Below are 26,983 nucleotides of genomic sequence, written 5' to 3' on the forward strand. Positions count from 1 at the left end.
GTGTGTGTGTGTGTGTGTGTGTGTGTGTGTGTGTGTGTGTGTGTGTGTGTGTGTGTGTGTGTGTGTGTGTGTGTGTGTGTGTGTTTACCTCTTTGACGTCATCATACTCTATGTTGGCGGCCGACAGTGTGGTGACAGTGTTTGTATCACTTTCAGTAGAAACGTGGGTCACAGTGACGGACGTTGGAGCAGCAGGTATCCCAAGGACAGTAATGTCATCAAACACAAGGTTGTTTGGGTCCTTGTAGCCAGCATGGCTCACTTGTATTGTCAGTAATCCCTACAAGGCAGTGGACACACAATCACATTCCTAATTTAACTGCATTAAAGGTATTGCAAGCTCTGAAACTTCAAATAATAATGCAAAATTTACATGCTGCAAAATCTATCTGTTTCCTTCTTTTTTGGTCTTTTGACTAAATCGACTGAAAATGTTTTACTATGCACCATCACAGCTTAAATCGTGTATACTGATGAGAGAGCCAGATTTAAACTCAGCAAACTCATTTCCATCAGTCAAACAACTGTTACGATAGAGTTTCTGCTTGTAAACCACCCCAGAGTAATGAAGGAAGACCATCTTCCACATACATTCAACATGCAAGGCAACAGTCGACACAGTGTGAAGTAGGAACATGGGAAATTTAATCCAACAAAGCCTTAGTTGGCCACCATGGATCCATCATGACTTTTGATCTGGACTGGATACATCAAAAGTCTCCGGTGGTTTTGAACTTTGAACTTGAGCTCAGATCAGAGAGAATATGTGGGCTGGATTTGAAAAAGATGTGGTAGGGATTTGGAAGGGAAACTTACCTGGATAGCACTTAAATTGTAGTGGATGTATTTGGCATTCTTTACTGTGTCTGTAAAAAAATAAATAAATGAAGAAGATGTAGACGTTAATGTTTGTTGCAGCAGTTTAGCGCTGATGCCCCTGACCTCCACTCGGTAATGAGTGCGAGCTAACTGAGAGTGTTTAAACACTTACAACGACTCTTATGATTCTTTGCGCTCAAAAAGATAAACGCGTCCATTAGCTGATCATAAAAGCATGTCTGTAATCAGCGGTGGTAACAAGATACTGTCTCGCACACATCCACGCATCTGCACATGCACAAAAAGGCACAAAATGAGAAAAGCGACAATACCTCGGGAATCTCCATCATCCCAGAATAGCTCCCCAGCTGCCTGATCGTCGTCATCAAGAGCAATGATCAAGCCCATGGGGTTACGCCGACTAGAGAAATATACATAAACACACACGAAAGTACAAACACCATATGTACATGTAATTGCAGTTCAATGAATCAATGGCTACTTAACATGTCTGTGTAAACAAGTGCACATGAATCAAAAGTTAGAGGAGATACAATATGATTTAATTAGGATTATGTGTACTTTTGTGAAAATATGCTTGTGCATGCATGTGAATATATAGTATATCACATGCAATGTAATTACTGTAATTACGTGTGTGTTTGTATGTGTACCTGTATGTGACGGTGACTTCAGGTCTCTGCGTTGGGAGGATAGCACCACCTCTGATGTGTAAACCAAGCTTCTCAGCTGGTACATGCATATTAACATGCATTCTGCGTTCTGTCAGCGGTACCATCTGATTGGTAGGACAATAGAATATATTAGCTCACCTTGTGGGCGAGACAAACCCCCCACGCACCCCAAGGTTGTGAGAGCGTCCATGCTTTTGTGCTAGCCTAGCCTGACTAGGTTTGTGTGAAATTGCAATCTGTACAATAGTTTCACTTTTCTAAATCGATCAGGTGTTCGTACACAGCCCTGGTTTTGTAAATGGGAAACAACGAGGCTCTGACCAGGTTCACTTTTCTAACATGTCCTGTGGTTTTTTGTGCTTGTGCAGGAATGGGACTACGAGGACCAGAAAATCGGGCTCATATTAAATATTCAAATTTACTAACTTGATAAATATCAACAATCTTTATCCTGAATTGCAGACTCCACCTTTATAATAACTTTATTTATGTATTGATACAGCACCTTTAAGAACAATGTTCACAAAGTGTCTTGACCTGTTTTTGCATGTTTCAGAAACATGCAAAAACAGAGACAACCAAGCAAGACATAAGTCATAAGGAGACAAGGCAGAGCAATCAAATAAAATAAATAATTGAAATGGTGATTATAAATTAAATGACTAATGAGCTAGAATAGGATGCATCTCAAACAAAGGAACTAGGCTGTTTAAAACTTGCATGGTTGAACCATTGGTGTAAATGAAACAGTTATTGGTCTGGTTCTGCAAACCTGTTTATTGGATCTATGCTATGCCAACTCAAGGATTACAAAATACATAAATTACAGGTATTTTTTGGGTGAAATTTTGAGTCGCGTTTACTCTTGATTCTCGGCACACTTCAGAGACTTTATTTGCTTTACTTTCTACAAAAAATGTGACTTTGAAAGTTTGCTCAGCGTATTTTCTTATATTTTTCATATGTTTCTTTAAATAAAAATAATTGGTTTCACATTGATTCTTTAAATATTGGTCAGGATTCATCAGTTAAAGGTAACTAAATTACAGCCTTGTAGTCTTGTAGTAGTAATAGCATTGCTCCAAAATGTGGTCCACGGGGGACCAAATTCTCCTTCTGATGCATCCATCGTCACACCCATAAAAACCAACAAGTAATACACGCATCTTTAGTGATTATAACATACTGCATACTGATGGTAGACATGCTATTTTCATTACATTGTTCTTCATTATACCCCTGGGATAAGGCCAGTGTGGAAAGTCATCTTACCCAGATTGTTTTTAATTTGCGGAGTTGAGGTGTATAACTTTTTGGCTAGTAGGAGCCTCATTTCATTTCTTTGTTTGATGTTTGTTTTTGTTGGGGTTGTTTTTTTCTTTCCTAGAATTACTATCATAAAATGTATGTGCACAACCCAAATGCACAAACCTGCTGTCAGTCACAGGCTAAACTGACTGGTGTTAAAGTAATTGATCTGTTTAAGTTGAATTGCATCAGTGATAGTTGCGAGCACAATAGTAAACAGGACTATGACCGGTTTGTGAGATCAGCTTCTGACTTGCTAAGCAACACGGGGAGACAATGATGATGAACATGCAGCTGATCAACCCTCTGTAGATGGTTTAAAAAGTGAAGGCAATGCTAGTTATTTTACCACCAAGTTAATGATTATACTTCTAGACATCGCACCACAGTATATCTCATTTCCCAACTGATGAGTTCATGGCTGTCTTTCTTTTCTTTTTTTGCTACAGTGATCACAGTTGTTTTAAATGGACAATGATTTATTTAATGTTGACATCAGGCATCATACAGCAGGATTATTTTGATCCGTCCTTCTGCTGGAGCAGTGTGAGTATTTTTTCATGCAACAGAAATTATTTCGATGAATAATGCAGAATATGAAAAAGTGCAGAAAAAATACAAACTTTAAATCTGAGGTTTTTCAGAGGGCACTCCAAATGTTGGAACCATATTTGGCTCTAATTTTCCCCTCAATTCTACAGCCCTGTAGATTAAGTATCATATTTTGTACAATGGGTTTTTATCACAGTTAAAATCAGGATCTTTTTTTTCTTCTTCCCAAAAACATTTAAAAAATAAAGTGGCTCACTCACTTAAGCAGAATGTTAAATGTGTTACCTTCAACATTATAACGATATAATTACCAGCGCTGTGCTTTTCTGGTAAGCGTTTATTTAAAAAGAGCAGGGAAATTTTTTCCCAATCTTTCTGTGGTACCTCTTTGTCTTTCTTCCTCAGTGTCCCTACATTTAGTTCTCTGAGGGTCCGGACAGATAATTTGAGATGCCCTGGGGACTAAACCCTCAGACCAGACTAAAACAATTTCAGATTCTCTTCTCTCCATCTCCTCTCATTCTCCTTCTACCTACTTCCTTCTCCACATCCTGTTATTCTCTTTTGTGGTGCTCTAATTCTTTTTTTTTTATCCCATTTTCCTTCATTCCCACTGAGGGTGTGTGTGTGTGTGTGTGCGTGCATGTGTGTGTATCACTTTATGCAGTACAGTATGGGCGTGTGTGTGGGCTGGAGTTAGTGGAGCGTCTATAAGCAATTTCAGATCTTATCTCCCCCTCATTGTCTGCCTTAAGGAGGTCTTCTCTAGCTTTGTCTTCTCTTCCCCTCTTTAGTCTCGCTGGCCAATCCTTCCATCTTTCTACCTCTCTACATACTGTAATTTTTGTCCCCCTTTTCTTCTCCTCATCTTCTGCTTTGTCCCCGATTTATGCACTGTCCTTCCTTTCCCTACTTTCTCTTCATTCAACTCCCATCCCATCTGTTTTCTCTCCCTTATCTCTCTGTTTTTCCCGTATTTCTTCTCTCTGTAACTTGTTTTTCATGGTCATTTTCACTACATCAATACTCCCCCACCCTTCCATCTTCCTACCCAGATAATCACAGGGGACCAACCAGGACAAGGGGCCGGCGGCGAGACAGCCAATCTAATCGTTCATCTGATCAGTGGGCGCTTTACATCACCACTGTGACGCCCAAATAAGGTCCCAAAGGAACTTAACACCTCTTTTATCTCTCTGTCAGGGAGATAGTCTCTCTCCTCTCTTCCTTGTCCCCTCTTTCACTCTATCTTTGTCCTCACTCTCGCTCTGTCTTATCGCTCTCGTCTCTCAGTCTCAAACAAAGAACTCGAGGCAAAGACTTTCATGTGATACATGTTCTTTGTGTATGTGTTATTGTGACGAATGTAACGCGGTACTGATAAGCCCCTTCGCGGTGATTTGCCATTATTTATGTGAACCGTTAATAAGGTACACCTGTACAATGTAATGCACTCGAACACAACAACCGTGCAGTGACTCTTGTTTAGCCTATCTGTGATTTCCTTTTTAAGATAGGTGGGGCAATAAAATATTCATTGTGCAAAAAAATGTAAAAAATATATTTGGTGCACAAATGGCCCGTATTATCTAAAAATAAATAAATAAATAATCAAAATTAAAGTATGTATAGAAAGACATACGTATAGAAAACACATCTACTCGTGCATTTCACATCTATCATCGATATGCAGCTTATGATGTTTAGTTTTTCTAAACACTGTGTTAGTTCAGCTCACATGGTTTTAATTGGATTGCATTAAAATGAAAGATTCTTTAATATTATCTTCCTAAATGGAATACAGAAACCACAAGGAATAGTCATAGTTAAAGTAAAACTCTACTTTTCTTGCATTGCCTATTAGAAACAGTTTAATTGTGGCCATAAAATAGAAAATAATGCTTTCCATGAATGCGCAATTCTGTTGGAAAACCCTCAGTTCATACTCTTTTCACTTATCTCAGCAACACATTTAACTGGAAGAGGTGAAGTTTTTGGTCGCTGTAAGTAAATGACTTGAGGTATTACAACCCCAACTTTTTTTCTCAACCCAGTTATTACAGTTGCAATTAATCATTAACTTTGTGAAACATGTGAATGGAAATACTTTACAGGAAATCATTCATATGAGCAGGGGAAGATTCTTACCGTGTCATAGTCATACCACTTGGCATCTGGTATATATGCCCACACATGTTCCACACCCTGCAGAAAAAAAAGAAAGAGAGCAAATTGTTTTCACCATGGTTGCATATTTCAATGATGATCTATATGTTTGTTTTTACCCTGATGTCTAACATCGCATGCCTCTGATTTATGGAGTAGACATCGAAAGGTGTCCGCTTTTCGGTTTGTGTGAAAGCATGCCCGTGTTTGATTTGTGTTCGGAGTCAGTAACACTTGCTTCAGCTCGCTGTACCAATCCTGACACTTTAATCTTACAAGGCTAAACATGAGGAGAGACGCGACAATACACCACAAAGAGGATAGTTCTCGCTGCTATAAATCACTGCACCTTAAAGAAGATAAAAATGTTCCCATCAAGGAAAGTTATTTTAAAACTGCCTATCATCTAATATAAAGTTTCCACAAAGCCCTTGTGACATTTTAGTCTACAGTGCCGTGATGCAACAGATGATGGGAGAGACAGCATCAAGCGACGACTGATAGGTGACAGCCTTTGATGGCTTAAGGTGGTGGACAGACGGGGGCAATCAATAGATGAGCGCCAAGCCTTTGATAGCGTTGTCACTTCCCTGCTCTTTCTGACAGTACAGAACAGAGCCAGGGAGAGAGATAAACACAGAGGAGACATGGAAAGAAAGAGCAAACTACAGGTCCTTCTCAAAAAAAACCCAACAAAAAACAACAAATTGTGAAATATACTATGTCAACTGCGTAAGCCACGACCGTTCGTCAAAGGCAACAGCATCTTCTGAATGATTTTTTTTTTGTTTGTTTTTTTTCACATCCAGCAGCATGTCCAATTTGTGACCCCTTTAAGGCCTGTCATACAGGAATAAATAAAGATAATAAAAAAAAAAACAGTGGTGACAGAAAGACAAGAAAACAAATCAACAGGTGAGAGAATAGGGATCAAGGAATAATTTAACAGAAACAGAGATTCGAGAAGTAAAACTCCTCAAAAGTAGATGGTTAACAGTAAAAAGAGTAAAGTGTGATAAAGATATATTGCCATAATGGTCTGATAACCAAATTAAATGACTTAATGTCCCCTTTAGGGCCACATTCGCAGTTTGACGCAAATCACCTGTCACAACTGCTGCACAGCCCGCGGGATGACAGCCTGGGGAAATGGATGCTCCCCCTATACCTCGTTTTCTGGTGTCTGATTTGCTCGCGGCGCCTATCACTCACCCTGCTGACTAATGGGAAGGGACTGCAGGACTTAGCATGGCTGCTAACTGTGATTGAGAGGGACAAGGCATGAGGCCTGTATCCTCATTTGGAGTACTGAAGCTCAGTTAGCCATAAGGTAAGACTTGATCAGGTGGACCAAAGATTCATACTGGCAGAATGATCAGATGGTAGCGGAGGTAGATGAGAGGGGCAGGGGGGGGGGCCACAGAGAGAGAAAGTGTGAAAGAGAGGGAGAGAGTGAAAGAGAGATGGGATGAAATGAAATGGGATCACAAGGGTGAGTTGACAGCAGCTGATTAAGAGAATGCAGATGAGATAAGGGAGCCAACGTTTGATGAAAGGATGAGCTAAAAAGAAAAGGGAGTAATGGGCAAGAGGAGGGAGAGTGGAAGTATGGATGAAGACCAGAGGGGATGTCAGAGAGAGAGAGAGAGAGCAGAAGATCTCCCTAGTTTATCACAGAGATCAAGGTTAAAGCATTGACTGATCTGAATGATAGAGCATCATTAGAGAAAGGGAGAGGCAGGCGGACAGAGCGATAAATACAGAGATGAGAATAAAGAAAAAGGAGAGCGAAGGTTTGATTTGAAGGGTTCTTAAAGATCGGCTTGTGACCGTACTCAAGTGGTTGACACTATCGCTTTATGTGGCCCTTCAGCAGCGAACACGACACTGACCTCACCCCGCCTTAAAGCACAACACCACAGCTCAGCAGGTCCCTGCCCCCACCAGAGGTGAATATTTGGCCACGTCACTTGGAGAGAATCCTTATTCAAGTAGTGGTCTGAAATGCCTTAAAATGTGCTACGCTGTGGTCCTGTGTTACTCCTCTACAGCAGATTAATCACATCAAAACACAACTGAATACGCTGAATAATCTGCTGTTTGCATACATCGTGGAAATGTGGCCCTCACATATCACAAGAGAAGATAAATAAAAAACCATGAGTTACAGTGTCATTTCCATCAGATATAGACTCTTTCCATGCTAACATGTGCCCATTTGGAATTCCTCTGCCTGCTGTAAACTTCAGTATGCACAAGCGGGAGGGGGGAGGTTCAGAATAGGCCCTTGTCAGTATTGATCAAGCAGCGTGGTGCATGTTCAATGTTTTGCTGGGATTTGGTTAAACCTTCAATCTGAAAACATGAAATTTGTAATTCAAAAGCTTACAACTCTGTTTGTGGATGTCAGCTGAATTGATTTTAAATTTGAACTCCTTCAAGCAGAGACAACACGCACACATAAAAAAGAAATAGTAAGAAATATTTTCACTCCGACTGTATGTGTGCTTGTGATTTGAATGACTGGTTTCGAGCTGTCACAATGTGCCATGATGCAGTAAGTGAGAATCGCAGGGCTGAATTCATCCTCTGTGCATGTCAGGGGGCTGTCGGACGCCCCACTCTGCCCAAACTGTTGCTCGGTTTCACCCACAGACAAGGGCGATATGGTAAGCAAATGCTGAATCCAATTCCTGAATGAATTTATCTAATGTGTTGGAAATTCATGCATTTCTTCACCATCACAAGCAAGGTCTTTTTTTTTTTTTTCTCCTTCTTTTGGAAATGAACTTCTATTGCAGATGCTTCTGTCTATTCAATTATCAGGGCACTTTGATGGAAAGCACATTGCTTTTCAAGAGAAGGAAAATGAGTGGTTGGTCATAATTGATGCCAGTACCTAACACACCCACTGATAATGGATTTCTTTTTATCCTATCCTGTTTCCAGCTACACCACTGCAGTAAAATTGCGTGTCTGGAGACAAAGGGATCCCAAGTAGGCGCATTTGTCTTGATTCACAAATATAACATCCTGTACAGTCACCTTGTGGCTCTTCCTTTTCAAATGCATTCAGTATTCAGTATGGCTCAAACTCTGCACTGCAAGCATAAACCCTCCACCTCTTGTTTTAGAAACTTTTCCACAATCGCACTTGATTGAAGTTACTTTATCCCCGGCCCCACAATGAATCCAATTCGTTTTCCACTATTCTGTAATTCACAAGAGGCCGTGCTAAATTGCTTATTATTCAGGCCACTTTGACATGACCGCAATCGCTGCCTATGCACACATACGTATGCGCGTACAGACACACACATTTACATATGCACACGGCTGCACGCACACATTGAAACAAACACGCACAAACACAAGCGTACACACTTCTATCTACACTTCTAATCTGCTAGTAATGAGGTCAGTGCTCTCATTAGAGCTGAGAGAAAAGAGGGAGGATATGAAAGAGAGAAGAAAGGGGGATGAGAGGAGGGGAGGGCAACAAAGAAAATCCCATGTCATGTTTTCCCAGCGGAGGTCAGGGTGTGTGTGTGTGTGTGTGTGCACGGTATGAGCGAGCAGCTGATCAGCTCAGCCGCTCTATGCAGTGCATGCACGTTTCTATATGTGCTGCATACGGGAGCTTCTGCGTCTGTAGATATGGTGCAGAACATGCACGTGTGTCTTTTAGTAAGTGTGAGTGTTTGAAGTAAGTTCACGTGTGTTTTTTGTGTGTTAACTGACCGGTTCTAGTACAGGTGTGATGAGCAGGTATTTTCCCCAGAGGAACTGGCGATCCACTGTCCAGGTGCTATTGTCAGAGTAGAACCTAAGGAGAGACAAGTATAGAATCAACTACATGTGTTTATTTATGTATTTTTTTGTTATGTGCATGCAAGCAAAAACATATTTTAAGCAAACATTGTGTGGCCTGAAAACACCATGTTCCACTTTGCTCAGTCAGTTAATATCAGTTTGTATACCGCCACTGTTCTCTGAAAGCCTTTAAGGGAATAAACGATATTAATATGCCAGTCATAATGTTCTGCGGCTAATCAGTTGTTATAAATTCAGAATTTATCAAAGTTAAACAACACACGCGGCCTCAACAGCCACAAACCACCACTATCAGACAATTTACTCTTCTTTTTAACTTTTTAAAAAAAAAATTACAAACAAGAATAGAAATGTGTAGGCCTATATAGTTGCCTGACTTACGAATATCACTTTGTTTAGGCAGTAACACTCTTGTCTGCTGCTTTTGCGTCATGTTTGTTCATTGAAGCTGGGAGGCCGGTGACGTCCAATCACATTCTTGCAGGTGTAAAGCACGACCTGTCACTTGGTGTTTGTGCAAATTACGCTCATGTCGTACGCTGTTTGGTGTCACAGCTGATCTGACACAGCCTGTGCTTCTCATTTTGGACAATTTGATTAAGCAGTAAATGTTTGCAGTGTAATGTGCATCCTCTACTCCTCGCAGTGTGTGAGGTCAGCTCATAGACAGTCTATGACTCAGGTCTACTGACAAGGTTCCTCTCTTCTCATTTCCTAGTTTGTACATTGTTGATTCCTCTCCTTGTTAGTCCCTGTGAATAAAGGAGGCAAGGAAGAGCCACAAGGAGCGAGGATTCAAAGCAACAGACATCTTTTGCTTCTAACCACTGTTTTAAAGACATGTAACACAGCTGCATCATCTGTCTACTGTTTTGAGAACCAACTATATCGAATGATTTCTGTCAGGTGTCTATCTATTTGTCTGTCTAGTATTTTTCAAGATAGTGTGCTGAGATCGATTTCAGGGTCACGGGAAGGAGGACAGAGGAGACGAGGAGGCTTAGAATAAAAAAACGAGAGACTTTCATTTAAGGTTTCTTGTATTATCGTAAAATCTATAGGTGCACTGCCACTCAGTGCTACTTTGATTTGCAAGGAGGAGGGGTCCTGACTGGAACCAGAACAACATGGATTGTTATAAACAGTTAAGGCACAATTTGCTCATACCATTTTTTAAATTTATTTTTCATCAAGGAGTCTTTTAGTCCCACTAAATGTTCACATGAGGTCTTGTCCACTGATAAGATGGGCTTTGCTAGCATCCCAGGGGAAACACTGCAACATGCTGGTTAGCCAAATTTTGTTTTGAATGTTTCTCTTGAATCGGGATACTGTGAGTATTCTGCCACATGTTTATCTGAGACTAGCTGACATGTTGGATGAGTTCATTTCAGATGATAAGGGCTTGGTAGCATTCAGGGCTTATGTTATTCTGAATTGTGCGTCACAGTGGCTCAGTTGTTTTAGGGGTTCTAATGCACTCCTTGCTAATACTTACTAAGCAGCAAGCAATCATTTAGATTTACGGGATTAGCTCTTTTGGGAGCCCAATCCTTTCCGCAAAATCCTCGCTGCTGATTGGACTCTTTGAGAGCTCCCTCAGAGCCAAATCTACCTGTAAAAACCAGCTGCTGTAAACGGTCAATTCTCTTGATGCAAGTGTCTCAGTCTGATATGAAACATTCAGGAAGAGCACTGGAGTTTTGCTTGTATTCGCTGAATGACATCGGCTGTTTGCAATATCCTTTACAATTCACAGCTGTGTAGCTGATAACATCCCATCATATTATCCCATTATGTGGTTGGACAGTATGGTCTTTTTAGCAGCTCATGTTATCAGTTTTACTCTCATGATCATGCCAATACCGTGTGCTGCCACAGCCCCTTTTCACCACCCCAACTGTCTCCTATTTTGTTGATTTAACTAGGACTGATATGCACGTGTTTATTAAGGAAGGATTAGCTTTCTCAGCAGGATCTTTGTCGCTGGTTAGATTCTGTAAGAGCTGTCTCTAGCAGCAGAGCCTGTCCAGACATACCTAACTGTGTAGGGAGTCACAATAAAACCTTAACTGACTGGCTGTATAAGTCAAATAACTGTATTCAAAGTCCCACTGACATTTATAGCAACCCGAATAACTAAAGCTCAAGTCGTGTAATAGAAGCTTTCTCAACAGTTTATCATTCAGTTCACTTTATTTTTCCTTTCTATTATTACTATTTCTTTTTTTATATTCATTTTTTAAAATTTTATTTGGTAGAGCATTGGTAAAATTCAAGATAAAAACATTAAATGTTTATGTTTAGTGGCCTTTTATGAACTCCCATATCGTAATATACTGATGGATTTCCCATAAGCTCTTGATGTTTGCGGGGCTAAACATCACAGCTTGACAGAAGAGGCGAGTCCTTGAGCAACTTGAAGCTGCTGCAGATAGTTCAGACATGTTTGGAACAGCAGGAGTGAATACTAAAAGTTTTATATAGCACATATTCCATCTAAAAGGCTAAAAAAAAAAATCACTTTAAAAGACTCTGTTTAGCGACTATTCATAAAATCACACTGCAGTGACATCAGTGGCTGTGCAGATGCATTCTTTTTTTCTGTGTTTACAAAGTGAAGCTTAAATCAGAAAGATTTGAGTTTCCTAGAACACATTATAATGTAGAAGAAATACAGATATATTCAATAAACTGCAGTGACATGCTTTTACCAAGACAGATGACAGAAAGTGAGAGATTACATTGAGTTAAAGAAGAAGAGAAAGAGAGGCTACTCCAGACATGATGTCATTGCTTTCTATAGTGTTTGCTCTGAAATGATCAGTTCCTTTATGCAAATGAGCAAACTGGTACAGACTTAAAGCAGTATCAAGAATGACTTACTCATGCATGACAGGACGGACAACAGTCTCCCCTTTGGTATGGGCATTGTAGAAGAGTGTGTAGAGGTAAGGCAGCAGTGTGTAGCGTATCGTCAGGTAGTGTTTGGAGCTGTTCACCAGCTGTGAGTCAGCGCCATATGCAGCTGGATCCTGAGGCTGGAGACAGAAAGACAGATTAAGCAGATGCAGTTAATGGATGGGAGGAAATGGGGGAGATAAAATGAAGATTTGTCTTTTATCTACCAGCGAGCAAAATGGAAAGAGATGGAAGGACAAAAGAAGCCATGGTTCTATATAGCTGTCAAGAAAGAGTGAAACTCATTTTTGAAATGGAAATGAAAAAAAGCCGATCACACTTGTTTCAATAACTGCTTTGGATTGTATAAACTAGACTTTTTAGCATTGTCAGAAGGTGGCGGTGTATTCTAGAGGTGGAAATGGAACAACACCAACTGTTTGGCATCTGCTAGGGAACTGCAAAGAAGAGGAAGATATAAACAAAACTTCTGCTATTAATGAGAGATAAATAGAAAGAAGTCTTGAGGAATTGTTTTTAATCGGGCATGTTGTCTTTAATGTCAGCTGGTAATAGGCAGCGTTCATGTTGTATGAAGGCCAGGACAACAAAGGAAGTAGAAACAGCTAAACAGTCATGTGAATGTTAATTATGTCAGTACTTGTTGAAAAAAAAAAAGTGCTTTCATCTCTACACATGCAAATGTTTCCTAAATTTTTTTTTTTAAAAGAAGTCATATCCACCGTATGTTTTGTTTGTTTGTGTTGTTTCTTAAAAAATAATAGGGCTTTTTGTTTTTTATAAAAATTTTGGCATTTCTATTGACTTTTTCATTACTTAAAATGTGCAAAGCTGCAAACACAACTGGAGACGACTTGTTTGAATGACAGGAAAGGTGAAGAAGATGGACGAAAACGGGCAAAGAAAAGAAAACCAAAGAGCTATTTTCTTTAACATTACCAATTTATTTGTGATAAATAAATGGACATTCATGTCATTCAAAATGAATGAAATATAAATTAACTTTACATAGGACAAATCAGAAAGTAGCTTTGGCAAAGACAATGAGCAAAAGAAAAATAAATGAAGGGAAGAGGGAGAGAAAGAAACAGAGGTATGATTTAATTTCTGTGATAGTGGCGAGTGAGAGGGGTGATTAGCTGCTAACAGGCCGTGCTCCTCTCATCTGGCTAATCATTTATGCCCTCGGCACCTCTGAGAGTCTGATGAGAACTTGTGTGCGTGCGTTTGTGTGTGTGTGTGTGTGTGTGTGTGTGTGTGTGTGTGCGTGTTTGGACCGGCCTGCATGGGCGTGTGATGAGTGCCATGATTAGGGCAAAGCAAAGGTCACACGTTAGCTGTCTCGTTTAGTGGAAATTGTACATCAAATTCATCATCATCATGTCCCTGTCCTCCAGCAAATACTACACCCCACGCCTCACCCCTCACCCACCCACACACACCACATCTACCCCCCCTTTACCTCAGCTCTGCTATTTTTGCAGCGGTGATGAGCATGGAAATGTCACATAAAGAATGTTGTGAGAGCATCAATTTTCACGCTATTCAGCGCCGGAGACCGACTTTTCTCCCAAGTTATTTGTGCTCATCTACGAAAATAGCTCAACAGCAACATAAACACTGTTTTTTAAAAGGCTCAGCAGGCACTTTTCCTGTGTCATTCTGTGACATTAAGCCCCTGATCTGACATGTGACATTCAGATTTAGATTGTGCTTGCAAAGGATAAACATAAATATCGCTCTATCTTCATTATAATACAAAATGATTTTTTCTCAACCTGTTGAAAGGGGTTGTCATTATGAATCAAGTGTGCTTTGACCTAGAAAAGGTTTTAAATTACCTGACCTTATTGACCATTCTGTAAATCGTTCCCCTGACGAGTGATTGTCCGGTCATAGCTTAGAAGCTGTAACTATATACGGTAAGGCTGGTTGGATTTCTCTGCATTATGAAGCTGCATAGATGAGGCAAATCTATCCTCATGGTCTGCTCTGAAATTGGGTAAAATTGGGCAAATCTGGTATGTTTGACCTAAAACCAGGGGCTCTATTACATTTTTGGCTAGTTTGAACTCATGAGGTTAGGATTTAATGAGGCCACATTATTGTTCATTAAAAAAAATCATAATAATAATGCGTGATTTCGAATCTCAGGAAAATGAAGACACCAAAAAAGACATCACTTTCTACATACGCAACTAAACCCACTGTTCAAGTTGAGGAGATTATAACACTACCCAGCCTATGGGTGCCACATAAGCTGAAGCTGCCTTGATATTCTACGATGCGTTTATCCACCGTATGGCACATCAAATTATATTCATTTAACCTAATTTAGCATTAACGCTAGATTTCACTAATATCGCAACCACTTTGAGTAGCATCAGTGTAGCATTGAGCTCCCAAGCTACATTTTACTTCAGGCTCAGATGCTCCAGTGCCCTCGGCAGCTGTTATGATTTTCAACAGCTTCCAATCCCAGTGTTAAACCCAAAATCTGAGGTCCCACTGCTCCCGTTTTATCACACAGTTGTACTCGCGCCGGTGTAATGGCTACCGAAAGAAGTTTATATTTTTAACCGCTTGCAGTTTATAGCACCTATACAGTGTTATGAAATGAGGGGTACACCCCGCAGCACTTCAGACCAAACGGCGGCCGTGTGATTCATAAATCTAAAGCTGACAGTCTAATATAAGAATTGTAGGACAAAATGCCTTTACAGTACCTTGTAGCCCTCAGCGTTGTGATTCCGACTGAAGGGATAGAAGGCCCCCACCTGCATCCAGCGACGACATAACTCTTCGCTGGAGTCATCAAAGAAGCCACAGATGTCAGCGCCGATCTGAAACACGAGGAGATGACAGGTTGACATTTAGCCAGAACCGACAGCATATTTCCACCGGTGTCCTTAATGTTGTTTTATAAGAAACATAAAGCTGCAATGCCATTTGAAAAAGTCGGAGAACAGGAGAATGTTGTGGGGTGCCTTTATTTTTCATTTTATTGCTTTGTTTCTTTGGCGCTGCAATGATATGGGAAACACTGTCAGAGAACAGGGGATGTTGCAGAGTCCATTTGGAGATATTGAGAATAAAATAAAGCATCTCTGCATTATTAATGTCAATCCAGGGACCTTCAGAGGGGAGACACCTGAAGTGGAAGTCAACAAATCTCCTGCAGTACTTAAAAAAAAAAAGTGACACCGAAAGCAATAACTGGCCATATATTTGTCTTTTGAAATACCTTTTCTTGATGTTGGTTCAATTCAGTCAAGATTTACTGGCAGACAGTAGATGTGGACAGTAATCTTTATTTACATTAATTGCACAATGGAGTCCAAGAAGGAGACTTCCGTCAAAGGCCAGTCCACAGAGACTGCTTGCCTTCTATTGTTTACTACTGGCCACATTTTACAACAGACTCAATGGGAGGGAATCGATCCAAATCCCGTTTCTCCTGCTTTCTCTCTCTCTTTGTTTCTGTGTGTGTGTGCTGAAGAACCGAAAATATGCCTGACATAGTCCCACCAGGAGTAGTTGGCATCTATAAGACCACCTGACGTGCACAGCTGGAGGAGTGTGTGTGTGTGTCCATGTGTTCGTGTGTGTCTGTGTGTGTTTGCATGTGCGTCCGACCCCCTGTTGTTTTCTTACTACTGTTTGCCCTCTGCGCACTAGAAATACACACATGCAAGTAAACAGTGCAGAGTGTACTTGGGTGCTGACTAGCAGTGTGTGTGTGTTTCCCCTCCCGAGTGTGTTGTTGGATGTGGTGGTGTTCCCGCAAAGAGAACCAGTGTTCTTCCAGACAGCTTAATGGATCTCATTCCAGAGATACTTTTTCTTGCCGGCCCCTCTGTCTTAATGCTTATGTCTCAACATAGATCTCAATTAGCAGCTGAATACGCTTTAAAAAGGCAAAAGAGAGAGCCATCCCATTGCCAGAACGATCCAGTGAAACAGATCCAAAGCTGTGACTGGCTGAAGCTAATGTTCTCAGATTTTTTTTACAAGAGCTTCTTGTAGCAAATCTACATACATCGTAGCATTTCTGTCTCTTTAAAAAAAAAAAACTCTATATATATATGTAGTGTACCTAGGTACATTGGTTCCTTGTAGTTCCATTAAGCCCTGCCATGCAGCTGGTTAGCCAGACGGAGAATAGTTTTTTCTTGTCAAACTCATTTACCTCAAGCATGATATGAACACTATTTGACCCTCTGTGAAGGTTTGCTACTCACATAGGGAATTCCAAAAAGCCCGAACTCTAGCATGCCAGGGATGGCCCATTTTATGTCGTTCCAATTGGCACCATTGTCCCCCAGCCAGTGACCTGAATATTTCCCCACACCTGGAAAGGAGGAGCGGGTCAGCAACAGGCTACGGTTTCCTCCGAACACTTGTTGCAGAGCTCTGTGGGATGGAGAGGAGGCAGCAAGGAGAGAGACAGAGGTCATTAAGATTAAAAAAGGACATAGGGACAGGAAAAAAAAAGACAGAGCACAAGGGAGAAACAGATATCAAACCCACATACACAAACACACATGCTCACAGCGAGGATAAAGATTAAGAGGTATGTCACAGGGACACAGTCAGACTGGTAGTACTTTCCCAACCCCACTGTACATTATTATTTTGTTTCAGGAGAATCAAAGCAGCATTGATTTCCATGACAATACAAAGCCCTGATGATGTTTACAAAATGTGTCTCCTGCCAATAATACATTTTAATTAGTGGACGGAGGTAGAAAAAGAGGGAGAGTGTAAGAAAGGAGACAAACGAAAGATGAGTTAGCTCTAATACAAGGAGCAGTGAGTCAGCAAATCAACTTCACAGGTTATGTCACGGTCTCCAGTGCAAATGCCTGTGTGAGGCCACGTGTAAGCAAGTGCTGTGTTTTTCTTTATCGAACATTGTGTGTACATTTTGCAGTATACACTTTGTTGTTGTGAGAGGTAATGATGTACCTCTGGAGAAATGATCCACAAAAACAAAAAAAAGACAGCGGGGAATCTGTGGCATAATATCATTCTGAAAGACACCCTTCTCCCTGTGCAGAAATAGTATAAAGGAACCTCGAGGATACATTAAGGTAAAAAGCAATACCTTAAAGGTTAGAGTGGCTATATGCATTGATTTTTATTGGCACCCGAGGTACATCTGAACATCTCACAATAGCTGCAGAATGTTACAATATGTGGCACTGTATTGTTGGATAAGTGGGGAAAGAAGTGAAGAAACCTTTCTAATACTGACCTGAGATACTGTGATATCTAATGGGAACCTAGAATTTCATCAGCATCTTGGGGAATTTGCTTCTCTGGCTTTAGGGAGCAAGCTTGTGAATTTTTCATTTTTAACCTCAACATATAAAATCGTACTTATCTGCATCAAGGGGTGTGCATTGCAATGGGTTCATTTTACGAGGTGTTGTTTTCCATCAGCTGAAAAACCACCGGTGCAGGTGTGTGTGTGCTGCTTTCTAATTGATGCAATTTCCCAAAGCATCACCATCAGTGCATATTAGGACACTGGCAACTGATGTCACTTGAGCCTTGTTTGAGATGACAGGCCGAGAGCTTGGAGACGATAGAAATCCCTATGGAGATGAATATGACTACAGCCTCTATACCTCGGTGACATTTAAGTGGTCTGCGTTTTGTGGAGAACACAAAATATCCCAGGCTTGATTATCCTGTTTTGCTGGTTCCATCAGATTTGTCTTTGAAGGACGAATGTGATGTGCTCCGATGAACTTTCTCTGCTACTCTCATGCTGCTCTGTGCTGGTTTGCGTTTGCTTTGAACCAGACAAGACTTACTTCATTGTATTCTTTGTGTGACACCTAAACGCAGTTATAGAGGCAATGCAAACTTGTGCATTGCATACTTAACAGGCAACCTGAATGTAGGATATGCAAAAGCAGGCGTTCCACCTGCATGCACAATGCACAAGGCATTATGTTTAAAGTGAAATGATTTGTAGGTATAATAGGCCAATTGTAATCAAGCTCTATGCGTTCAACTCGCTGATATCCATGTATTCATGAGTTTCCCTACTTCAGTCTACGGCTTAGCCATTTATCACAATAAAATGTTTAATTTTAGCCATTATCAATTATTTTTAATGACCTATTTTTAATAAAGAATGACCTGTTTTTAATAAAGAGAGACCTATTTTTAATAAAGACCTATATTTACTGACCTATTTTTCGTAAAGATGGTTTATTTTTAACTTAACCACCTAACATTGAATTGAACCACTATATTTATGAAGGCACTGATGTAGTAACTTTAATCTCAATGCAACATAGAAAATTTACCGAAATTTAAAAAAAAAAAAAAGAAAAGAAAAAAGGAATGATTTCACTTTACATAAAGAATTACATAAAGTAAACATGTAAAATCAACTTTGAAGTAGTCCACATGTAACGTCAGTACAACACAGTAAATAAACTGATCTTGAATAAATCCTTGAACTTAGTGAAGCATTTTATGTCAAGGCTTGTTCTTGAACTTTGCAGCTTTTTGTTGCACTTTCATGTCAAAATGCATCTAATGCAGTTAAGTGAAACATTTTATCAAACAATTTTCTTTTTGCTCTTGTTAAAGTATTTATTTTACAAATCACTAGTATTTTATCACCTAGATCCTAACCCTACCTCAGTGATTAACCCCTATGATTACACTGATGCGCCTTTTAATGTTTTATCTACATATTGGAACCTTAAAGGTCCAGTGTGTTGGATTTAGTGGCACACAACAGTGAGGTTCCAGTTTGCAACCCTCCCTTTTAAGCATGTAGGAGAAATCACGGCGGATGCTTCTTCAAAGTAAAATGCAAAAAAGGTCCTCTCTAAAACCAGCGTTTGTTTTGTCTGTTCTGGGTTCCTGTAGAAACGACATGCCAAACACAATCGGCTCCATGACCGGCAATTTGTTCCCTGAGTAGATGTGAAGGACTCATTCTAAACTAACAATTTGTAGTTACAGGTGATTGTGCACTGCTGAAAACACAATTATGAATATTTTATTGCATTCCCACTAATAGACCTTCTATTAGATCCGTAAACACTGGTTCTTTAAACTGCTTCAGTGCCAGACCCAGATGAGAAATTCATTCAAGCACCCTGGGAACTGAGCTCATTAAAACATATTTCTGCACATATCACATGGGATCCAACTTTCAATTGGTCTGCAGGAGTCACAGGCAATGATTTAGTGGAGGGCATAAGTCACTGCACTGCACTGAACTGACAGATTTCTCTGTTGCACTTTTGCATGTCAGCTCCATAATTCTGTTCCAGGGCCATTGCTCAATACCCTCTGATTCTACAGCACTTGATGTTGGAGATTGTGCATGTTACACTGTTGGAGTGCATTTAGAGTTTGCCAATGCCTCATTGCTCTGAAGGGGTGGCAGCAAGTTGGCCTCCATAGCGCAAGCTGGCCAAACTGCTCCTGTCATTGATTATGGATGCACTTACTTTTCACTAGCCAGCACCATAGAGTAGCCATAGAGACTGTGGACATCATAGTGGTCCCCCCAGGCCTGCTTGGCATCCATACACAGAGTCTTACTGTACATCACCTCATCCAAAATTCCTGGGGGAGAGAAAAGATGAAGGAGGTGAAGAGATGGTGCAAGGTGAGACGAGGTATGAAGTGAATACAAAATATAGGGTGCGGTGAGGGAAGTAGAGCAATGACGGGGGAAAAAAAATAAAGAGGAAGAAGGGGACGGAAGGAGCGAGAGAGACGTTGATGTATACTGCAATAGGAAGTGGGAACAATGAGGAAATGAGAGAAGGAAGAGCGATGGAGGAAGAGGATGACTAAGGAGGAGTGCAATAAAAATGGTGGCATCTGGGGAGCATGCCTTTTCCAGTTATGATCATCCTGTCTGGGACACAGTCGGAATAAAAGACATGGCAGAAGAGTCATTTTCAGAATTCTCCACCAGGGACTCACTATTTTAGATGAGTTTTCCTCTACAGTTGAACTTACTTTATGAGCTATTGTGGATAATTTATCAGCGTGTGCACAGGATTTAGGCTACAAGCTGCACAGCTGTGACAACCTCTGTTTCTTTGTATTAGGGTAACCTTAGAGTACTTTGTTCAGGCTGTCATAAACTATAGATTTGTTTTGTAAGCAAGGGCAAGCAAACAGTGGGAGGAAGGTTTGAGACACAGCCACATCCCTGAAGGAACACGTGTTGTTGGTATCAAAACTGCATAAGGACAGCAGATATCTCACACTGATTATGACTAAGAACGTAGAAAATAAGGCGACTTACTTGGAGTGAAAGGAGGGTAGTTGAATTTGTTATCAGCACAGCCGTTTATCGATCCTTTCACGAAACTAGCCACCTCGTTCATGTCCTGCAAGTGTATACGTTTGAGTATGAGGATAAGTTTGATAAAGCACATCTGTAAGTATCAAATTATCATTTTAATAAGTAATTACAGCTATCTATGAGATGCTATGACAGTGTTGTGAGTCCAGGATTCCTCTAGTATATGATAACATGCTGATCATTCACTTTTTTTGTTTGTTTCAAGATAAGAATTAGTAAAGTGACCTGGGTATTGAGATAAAGCTATAATGGGAAACTGTGTGTACTGTAGCAAAGAGTCTAAATAATGAGAATCAAACCAAATTTTTAGATGAGGAATCATGAACAGCACAATGTCAGTTCTTTTTTTGTTAGTTGGTTCTTCTCATGGCCCCGGTGTTCAACCCACAGCCAATGAAAGTTCAAAAGAAACATACAAGCTCACTGCCCTTCGCTGTGTGTTATGAGATGGAGAATAATGCCCAGCTTGGAATTGTTACATATGAAACTGCTCATCAGTGAATGCACACCATCATTTGATGTATTTTATAACCAACTTACAATCCAGAGGGCATCATGGTTGATCTCCCGGTGCAGTCTGGCATACTCATCCACCCACCAGTTGATGCAGTCTTGGTTGGTGTAATCTGGAAATACGGTCTCTCCTGGCCACACCTGTGAGTTAGAAGATGTCAAATGCAGTTTGTTTATATGCACTTTTTATGAACTTTATGGGCAAAGTCACAAGCTTGTCTAAACAGTGGAATACAGTGCATGTAAATAATATGCTAAGGCAATGACCAGCTGAAATGTTTTGGAGTAGTGAGCCCCCCCATGGAAACAAAAACTGTTCCTGTGAAGGTGCTGGTGAAACAGTTCAGATATGTGGAAATGACATTAAATAAAAAAAGAACAGAAGAGAGATGGAGTAAAGGAGGGGGTGGGATTGATGAGGGAGAGATGGCAAAGGAGAAAGGGGATAAAGAGACAGATGAGTTGAGGAAGAGAACAGAGGAGAGGAGAAATCGATAATGCAATAGAAATCTCTAGACGTGACTGTGTGTTAGAAGTCGTCCTTAATGACATGTATTGAGAAAAATGATTAATCCACAGAGAAAGGCAGAGATTTTGTGTGTGTGTGTGTGTGTGTGTGTGTGTGTGCATTTCTGTGTGTGCACCCTTTCTGCAGAGCACAGTAGATATTAAATCTCAAGGTTGCTCCACTCGAGCTATCTTTTACCTTTACTTCCACCGGCAATAACTTTACAACCCGGTTTGTAGCGAAGACATGAATCACGCTTACGTACGCTCATGTGAGCGTGCGCACACATGCGCTCACACAGAGAGATTTATAGGCAGATGTTTTTGGCAGGTGGTCAGAACTCCAAGGTCAGAGCTTATTGATAGTCGCTCGCAGATGCCATCTTTCTTTTTTTTTTAAGCCATTCCTTCCTTTAACTCCAGATTTTGTCATCTCCAGCTGCGTACTAATACTGACAAGAGGGTAAACACTTTCAACAAATCTTTTGACATTTGTAGCTGCATATCTCACTCTATCTCTGTTTTTTTTTATGCTCTTTTGCCTGTCAATCTGCCTATCTGTGTTATTACTCGTCTGTCTCTCGTCTCTCCAACCTGTTTCTATCTGTCCCTCTTCTCCAAAGTGTCTTTCTACCGTCCATCGTGTCTACCTTCTTTTGTGTGTGTGTGTGTACCTGATAATCTGTCTTTTTGTCTCTTGTCTCTCACTCTGGTTGGCTCCCTGTGTATGGCCCTGTCACCGTGCCACTCAGCAAGACAGCCAGTCTGTCTCCCTGCACATTTCCCCTCTAATCTATTATTTGTGTCTGTCTGTCTGCCTGCACCTGCCTTTTTCTCTGCCCATGTTTCTGTCTGTCATCCCTGCCTTTAAACCCACACAGATTCCCTTTTCTCACCCCGCTACTTTGTTTACTCCCATCCATTTTTACGTCTGTGGTCTGAACAGAAATATTCATCTGTGTGAGTGAAGTCCTGCTATGATTTTACTCGCACACTGAAACATATGGGCCACCAGGAAAAAAGCTTTCATCCTTATCTTTGGAGGCAATTAGCTGTCTTAAAAGCAGAATAAATACCAGCCCGTCGCTGCATCTCCTTTATTACTGATACAGTGACAGCAAAAGGTCTTTCTGCAAAGACCCCACTGTTTTCATAACCAGGACACATGCATTCATATGGAAATAAACTAGAATCAATTATCATCACACACATGCGTGCACAAACATAAAGCACAAAGAGCTATGTATGGCTTTTTATTTAGAGAAATGGATACTCATAGATGAACACACGGACTGTGTGTGTGTTTTTTTTTTAATCTCTGTCTCTCTCTCACACACACACACACATACACGCTTGCACACCTAATCTGTGATGTGGTGATGCAGAACATTTTAAGATTAAACACTAATGCGGAATCAATGCATATGTTTGACCCGCAATAAACGGCATGAAAAAGCGATTAGCAGAGGGACCGAGCTTAATCGTGTGCGTAATCAAAAGCAACACTATAAAAGCATGGGAGCAACATGCTTTTACTCCCCCACCTCCACTGAGCTTTAAAAACGTGCTCTGTGGGGAAAAGGATGAAAAAAAATAAAGAAAAAAAGAAACTCCGCTCGAACTTCCATTATGGAATATTAGTTGGTTTAATGGAGGATGTGAACCAGTCGCACATGCACATAGCAGATGGATATATTTATGTTTATGTTACGTGATGTTTTGTGTAGTGCCAAAAATCAAATACGCAAAAATGTAACTGACTTGCAACACAGTTTGATTTCTGTGGATGATGGGAACTAATGCTGACTCTCATTAATGGTTTATCAATATGCCTAAAACCCAGTGCAGTCTCCTCAGACTCATGATGAGTATCTATTCCACCAAAGCAAAACTGTAGCCAGCGATGTGTTCAGACTATGGTGTTATAAGAATGCTTCATTATTGTTTATGAGGTGAAAGTAGCACATAAACTGTTAAAGTGAGGAGTGGTTTCTTGTAAAACTGTCTGCTGATTGTGTGAGTTTCTGCAGTCAGAATCCACTGGTTCAAAGTGTCTTGAAGAAGTAGGTTCTGGGTTTGAAGCGGCTCGGTGGCCGGTGCATTTTTATGTGGAGTTTGCATGTTTTCACTCTTCTTCAGCTTCCTCTCACAGTCCAAAGACATACATGGCAGGTTAATTATTAAGTCTAAATTGGCCCTCAGTGTAAGTGTGAGCATGCATGGTAGTGTGTCTCTTTGTGTTAGCCCAGTGATAGACTGGAGACCTGTCCAGGGTGCCCCTCGCCTAACGTCAGCTGTGATATACTCCAGCCACCCGCAACCGAGACCCTCTGGACAGTAAAGCGGGTAAAGTTAATCAATAAATGGATGGATAAATGGAAGACCTTCATTACTTTGAGCAAGTAACATTGATAAGTATTACTTATTACTCATTTTTAGGTCGTGGCCTGAGGCTGTGAAGATTCATTGAGATGCCGCTCAAAAGCATTTCTGTCTTTTCAAACTGCAGGTTTTAAGTGGGTCCTTTCCGTTTTGTTGTTTTATAATCTGAATAACTTTCAAAACTTGAACAGTAAGCATCAATAGTATCACTGAAGTGTTCGAGAGTATTCAGGCTAAAAAAGCAAATCCAGTAGTAAATTTAGAAGGTATGAAATGCAACAAAAATGTTAATTTCAAAAGCTTAAACTCCCTTTCATTTAACACAAAATCTTACTTTGTGTATCAAAATTGAATTTTTTTTCTTTTCTCGCTCTCTACTAAATTTAGAGTTTGATGGGGGTTTTTTTTGTTTTGTTTTGTTTTCTGTTTTTTTGTTAAATCAGTATGCCCCTCTATGCTCTACAGGTTTATATCTTTACTTCTTTACTTTACAGTATATGAATGTGTAGCAATAAATGGGTAGCACCTCTTGACACCTCTGTTAGAACTCAATTTTCAGGTTGAGTCCTACAGGTCTCATTTTACTCGCTTATTAAAAACCTTTTGCACCTAAAATGTAACTCACCTCTCCTCGCAGAGGAGTTTTCCCATCTGAAAGAGTGACCCAAGCGTTCTTCGAGGTTCCGCGGTCATAGGCCTCATATGGAGCGCCCCCCAACCTCTTACTAGTGGCCACTGCAGGATCCTGTGGGCAAAAGAATACACTCATAAGGATCTTTAAATAAAGGAAGAACTGCTGTTTCTGATGAGTTTTTAATCAAGAATTTTTTCTCTCATGTAGCAGACCCAAAAAACACATGTTTAATCATAACATGAGGTCTGCACCAGTAGTAATACAAAAAAATTGGTAGTGTTTTTTTTTTTTTGTTTTATTTTATTTATTTATTTTTTTTTAAATCATTTGCTGATGAAAAACACTCTTCATTATGGCTGATGGGCATCAACATGACATTACAGCACCAACATGTGGCCTGTAGTACAAGATTTAGAACTCGCCCAAACCCTGAAATGCATTGTAAACTGTCAGCAGCATTTTCTGTAGGAGCACTGGGGTGTACAATGTTTAACTTCTTTGTTAATGTGTCAAATACACAAATTGTTTTACTAACAAAGAAATGCATCTTACCAGGATGAGGATGTATTTCTGTCCCTTCTCATGGAGGTATTCAGCAAACTGAGGCAGCTCACTGAATTTTTCTTTGTCATAGGTGAAAATTTTCTTGTCTTCCATGTAGTCTATGTCAGTGTACTGGATGTCCTGCAAAGGGAGACGGAAAATTATGTCAGTATGAGGGCCTTGTGCACGTGCAATACCTATTCATATCTTATAATTTAGGAAAAACCTAATCCAACGTTTCTAAAATGTTCCATAAATGATCTGTTTCCTAGTCTTGTTTTGAGACTTGTGCATTTTATAAATACCGTGATGAGTTTACTTAAAATAGGTTCAATGTCATTAGATATTCAAAGCCTAATTGAAAATGCTAAAATGCTGGCATGGCTTCCATCTATTAAAATCACATTTGCATCTTGCATGACTGTAATATATTCAAAATCGCTCTTAATACTTCTTAAATGCACCCACTCGTGTTTTCGCTTCTGCACATAACTTAGGCGCATCCACTAAAAAAAAAAAAACAGCATCTTCAGTTTGACTTGAATGTGTCCTTCTCGCAGTATATTCCCATCTCAGCATAGCTAATAAAAGCACTATTAAACATTTGCCATTTGAGCCTCACTGGGAAGAAAAAAAAAGTAGCTGCCAGATTGTCTGTTGACCTGCCTTTGCTGGACTTTTAGAGACCTGATATGAGTGCAAACAACTTTGCTAATGTGCTGCTAAACCTTGGGAGGACAATGGGAATGTTAACACATTCTTCGTCTTTTGCCAGGGTGTGACTTTATGCTTGCTCTGTCTGTCTGTTGCCTGCCAAAATCTACTTCATATCAATGGAGCAGATGGTTTGGAAGGCTCTGCCAGATCCTTCCTCTAATGGTAATCAGCTCCAGACATATTAAGGAGAATGTGATAATACCCTCTGTGGTCTATCTAGTGGTTATCAAACATGTCCCTGAGTACAGCAGGAGAGGAAGCAGCTGCATCCTAATGTCTTTGGATATGAAAGAGAGATTGGAGATTATTAGAGTGAAATATTGGGATGGGTGGGAAATTTGTTTGTATTTGATCTTTGGATAAGACTGAGTTCAAATCACATCCTTGATTGGTGCTGCTGAGTTGTGCAACAGTTGGAGTGTTTTACAGGGACGCATAAAGATTAGGAGTTTACCTTGGTAATTAAAGAATAAAAAGTACATCAAGTTGGCGCTTCGTATGGGAGGGACTTCTTACAGTTACTATTCACAGAGCCGACAGAGATAAGCAGCAAGGCTCATTCCCAAGAAAATGTCAACCACAACTGGTATTTATCAAATGTCTCAGAAGGGAAGAGGTGTTGGAGTAGTTTTAACATTCAGATCAGGATGAATGAGATAATGAAAGGAACTCGGTCGATTGATCTTTGATCAGCGCTAACATTCAGTGACGCTTGAAAAATAGTGGTCCCGGGATTGAACCTATAGAGCCCAGCAGACTCTCCATTATTTGACAGAAAGCTGGATTACCCCGTCTAAGCTAAAGGCCATCCCTATCACTCTGACTGTCTGTCGAACTCCTGCTTCAACCTTCATATCACGTCTCCACAGATAGTGTAGTGGTTAAGGCTCTTGCCTCTGGAACCACACGGTGGTGCATGAGTGGTTCAAATTTAACAAGGGGTGCACAAGGTGAAGTATCGATTACCTTCACTTCCCCCCCTAAAAGCTATAAAGCTGTGGTAGCATCTATAAAAAAAATAATAATAAAATC

The 26,983-nt window shown here is 40.3% G+C and overlaps 1 protein-coding gene across 1 annotated transcript in view; it reads right to left on the reverse strand.

Annotated features, from left to right (window-relative positions):
• si (sucrase-isomaltase) overlaps window positions 1–26,983 on the reverse strand; it is a 65,284-nt gene that overhangs the window by 30,801 nt on the left and 7,500 nt on the right. Inside the window, exons 10-23 of the mRNA XM_008285075.1 lie at window positions 25,244–25,375; window positions 24,683–24,802; window positions 21,196–21,309; window positions 20,596–20,680; window positions 19,784–19,901; window positions 16,538–16,709; window positions 15,023–15,139; window positions 12,261–12,415; window positions 9,282–9,366; window positions 5,523–5,579; window positions 1,494–1,618; window positions 1,152–1,240; window positions 817–866; window positions 89–280 (exon numbers count right to left, since the gene is read on the reverse strand). Coding sequence (XP_008283297.1) covers window positions 89–280; window positions 817–866; window positions 1,152–1,240; window positions 1,494–1,618; window positions 5,523–5,579; window positions 9,282–9,366; window positions 12,261–12,415; window positions 15,023–15,139; window positions 16,538–16,709; window positions 19,784–19,901; window positions 20,596–20,680; window positions 21,196–21,309; window positions 24,683–24,802; window positions 25,244–25,375 — 1,611 coding nt within the window. The remainder of the gene's footprint in view (window positions 1–88; window positions 281–816; window positions 867–1,151; window positions 1,241–1,493; window positions 1,619–5,522; window positions 5,580–9,281; window positions 9,367–12,260; window positions 12,416–15,022; window positions 15,140–16,537; window positions 16,710–19,783; window positions 19,902–20,595; window positions 20,681–21,195; window positions 21,310–24,682; window positions 24,803–25,243; window positions 25,376–26,983) is intronic.

The sequence above is a fragment of the Stegastes partitus genome, unplaced genomic scaffold, assembly GCF_000690725.1.
Source record: "Stegastes partitus isolate 25-593 unplaced genomic scaffold, Stegastes_partitus-1.0.2 Scaffold385, whole genome shotgun sequence".
In the NCBI taxonomy this organism is placed as follows: Eukaryota; Metazoa; Chordata; class Actinopteri; family Pomacentridae; genus Stegastes; species Stegastes partitus.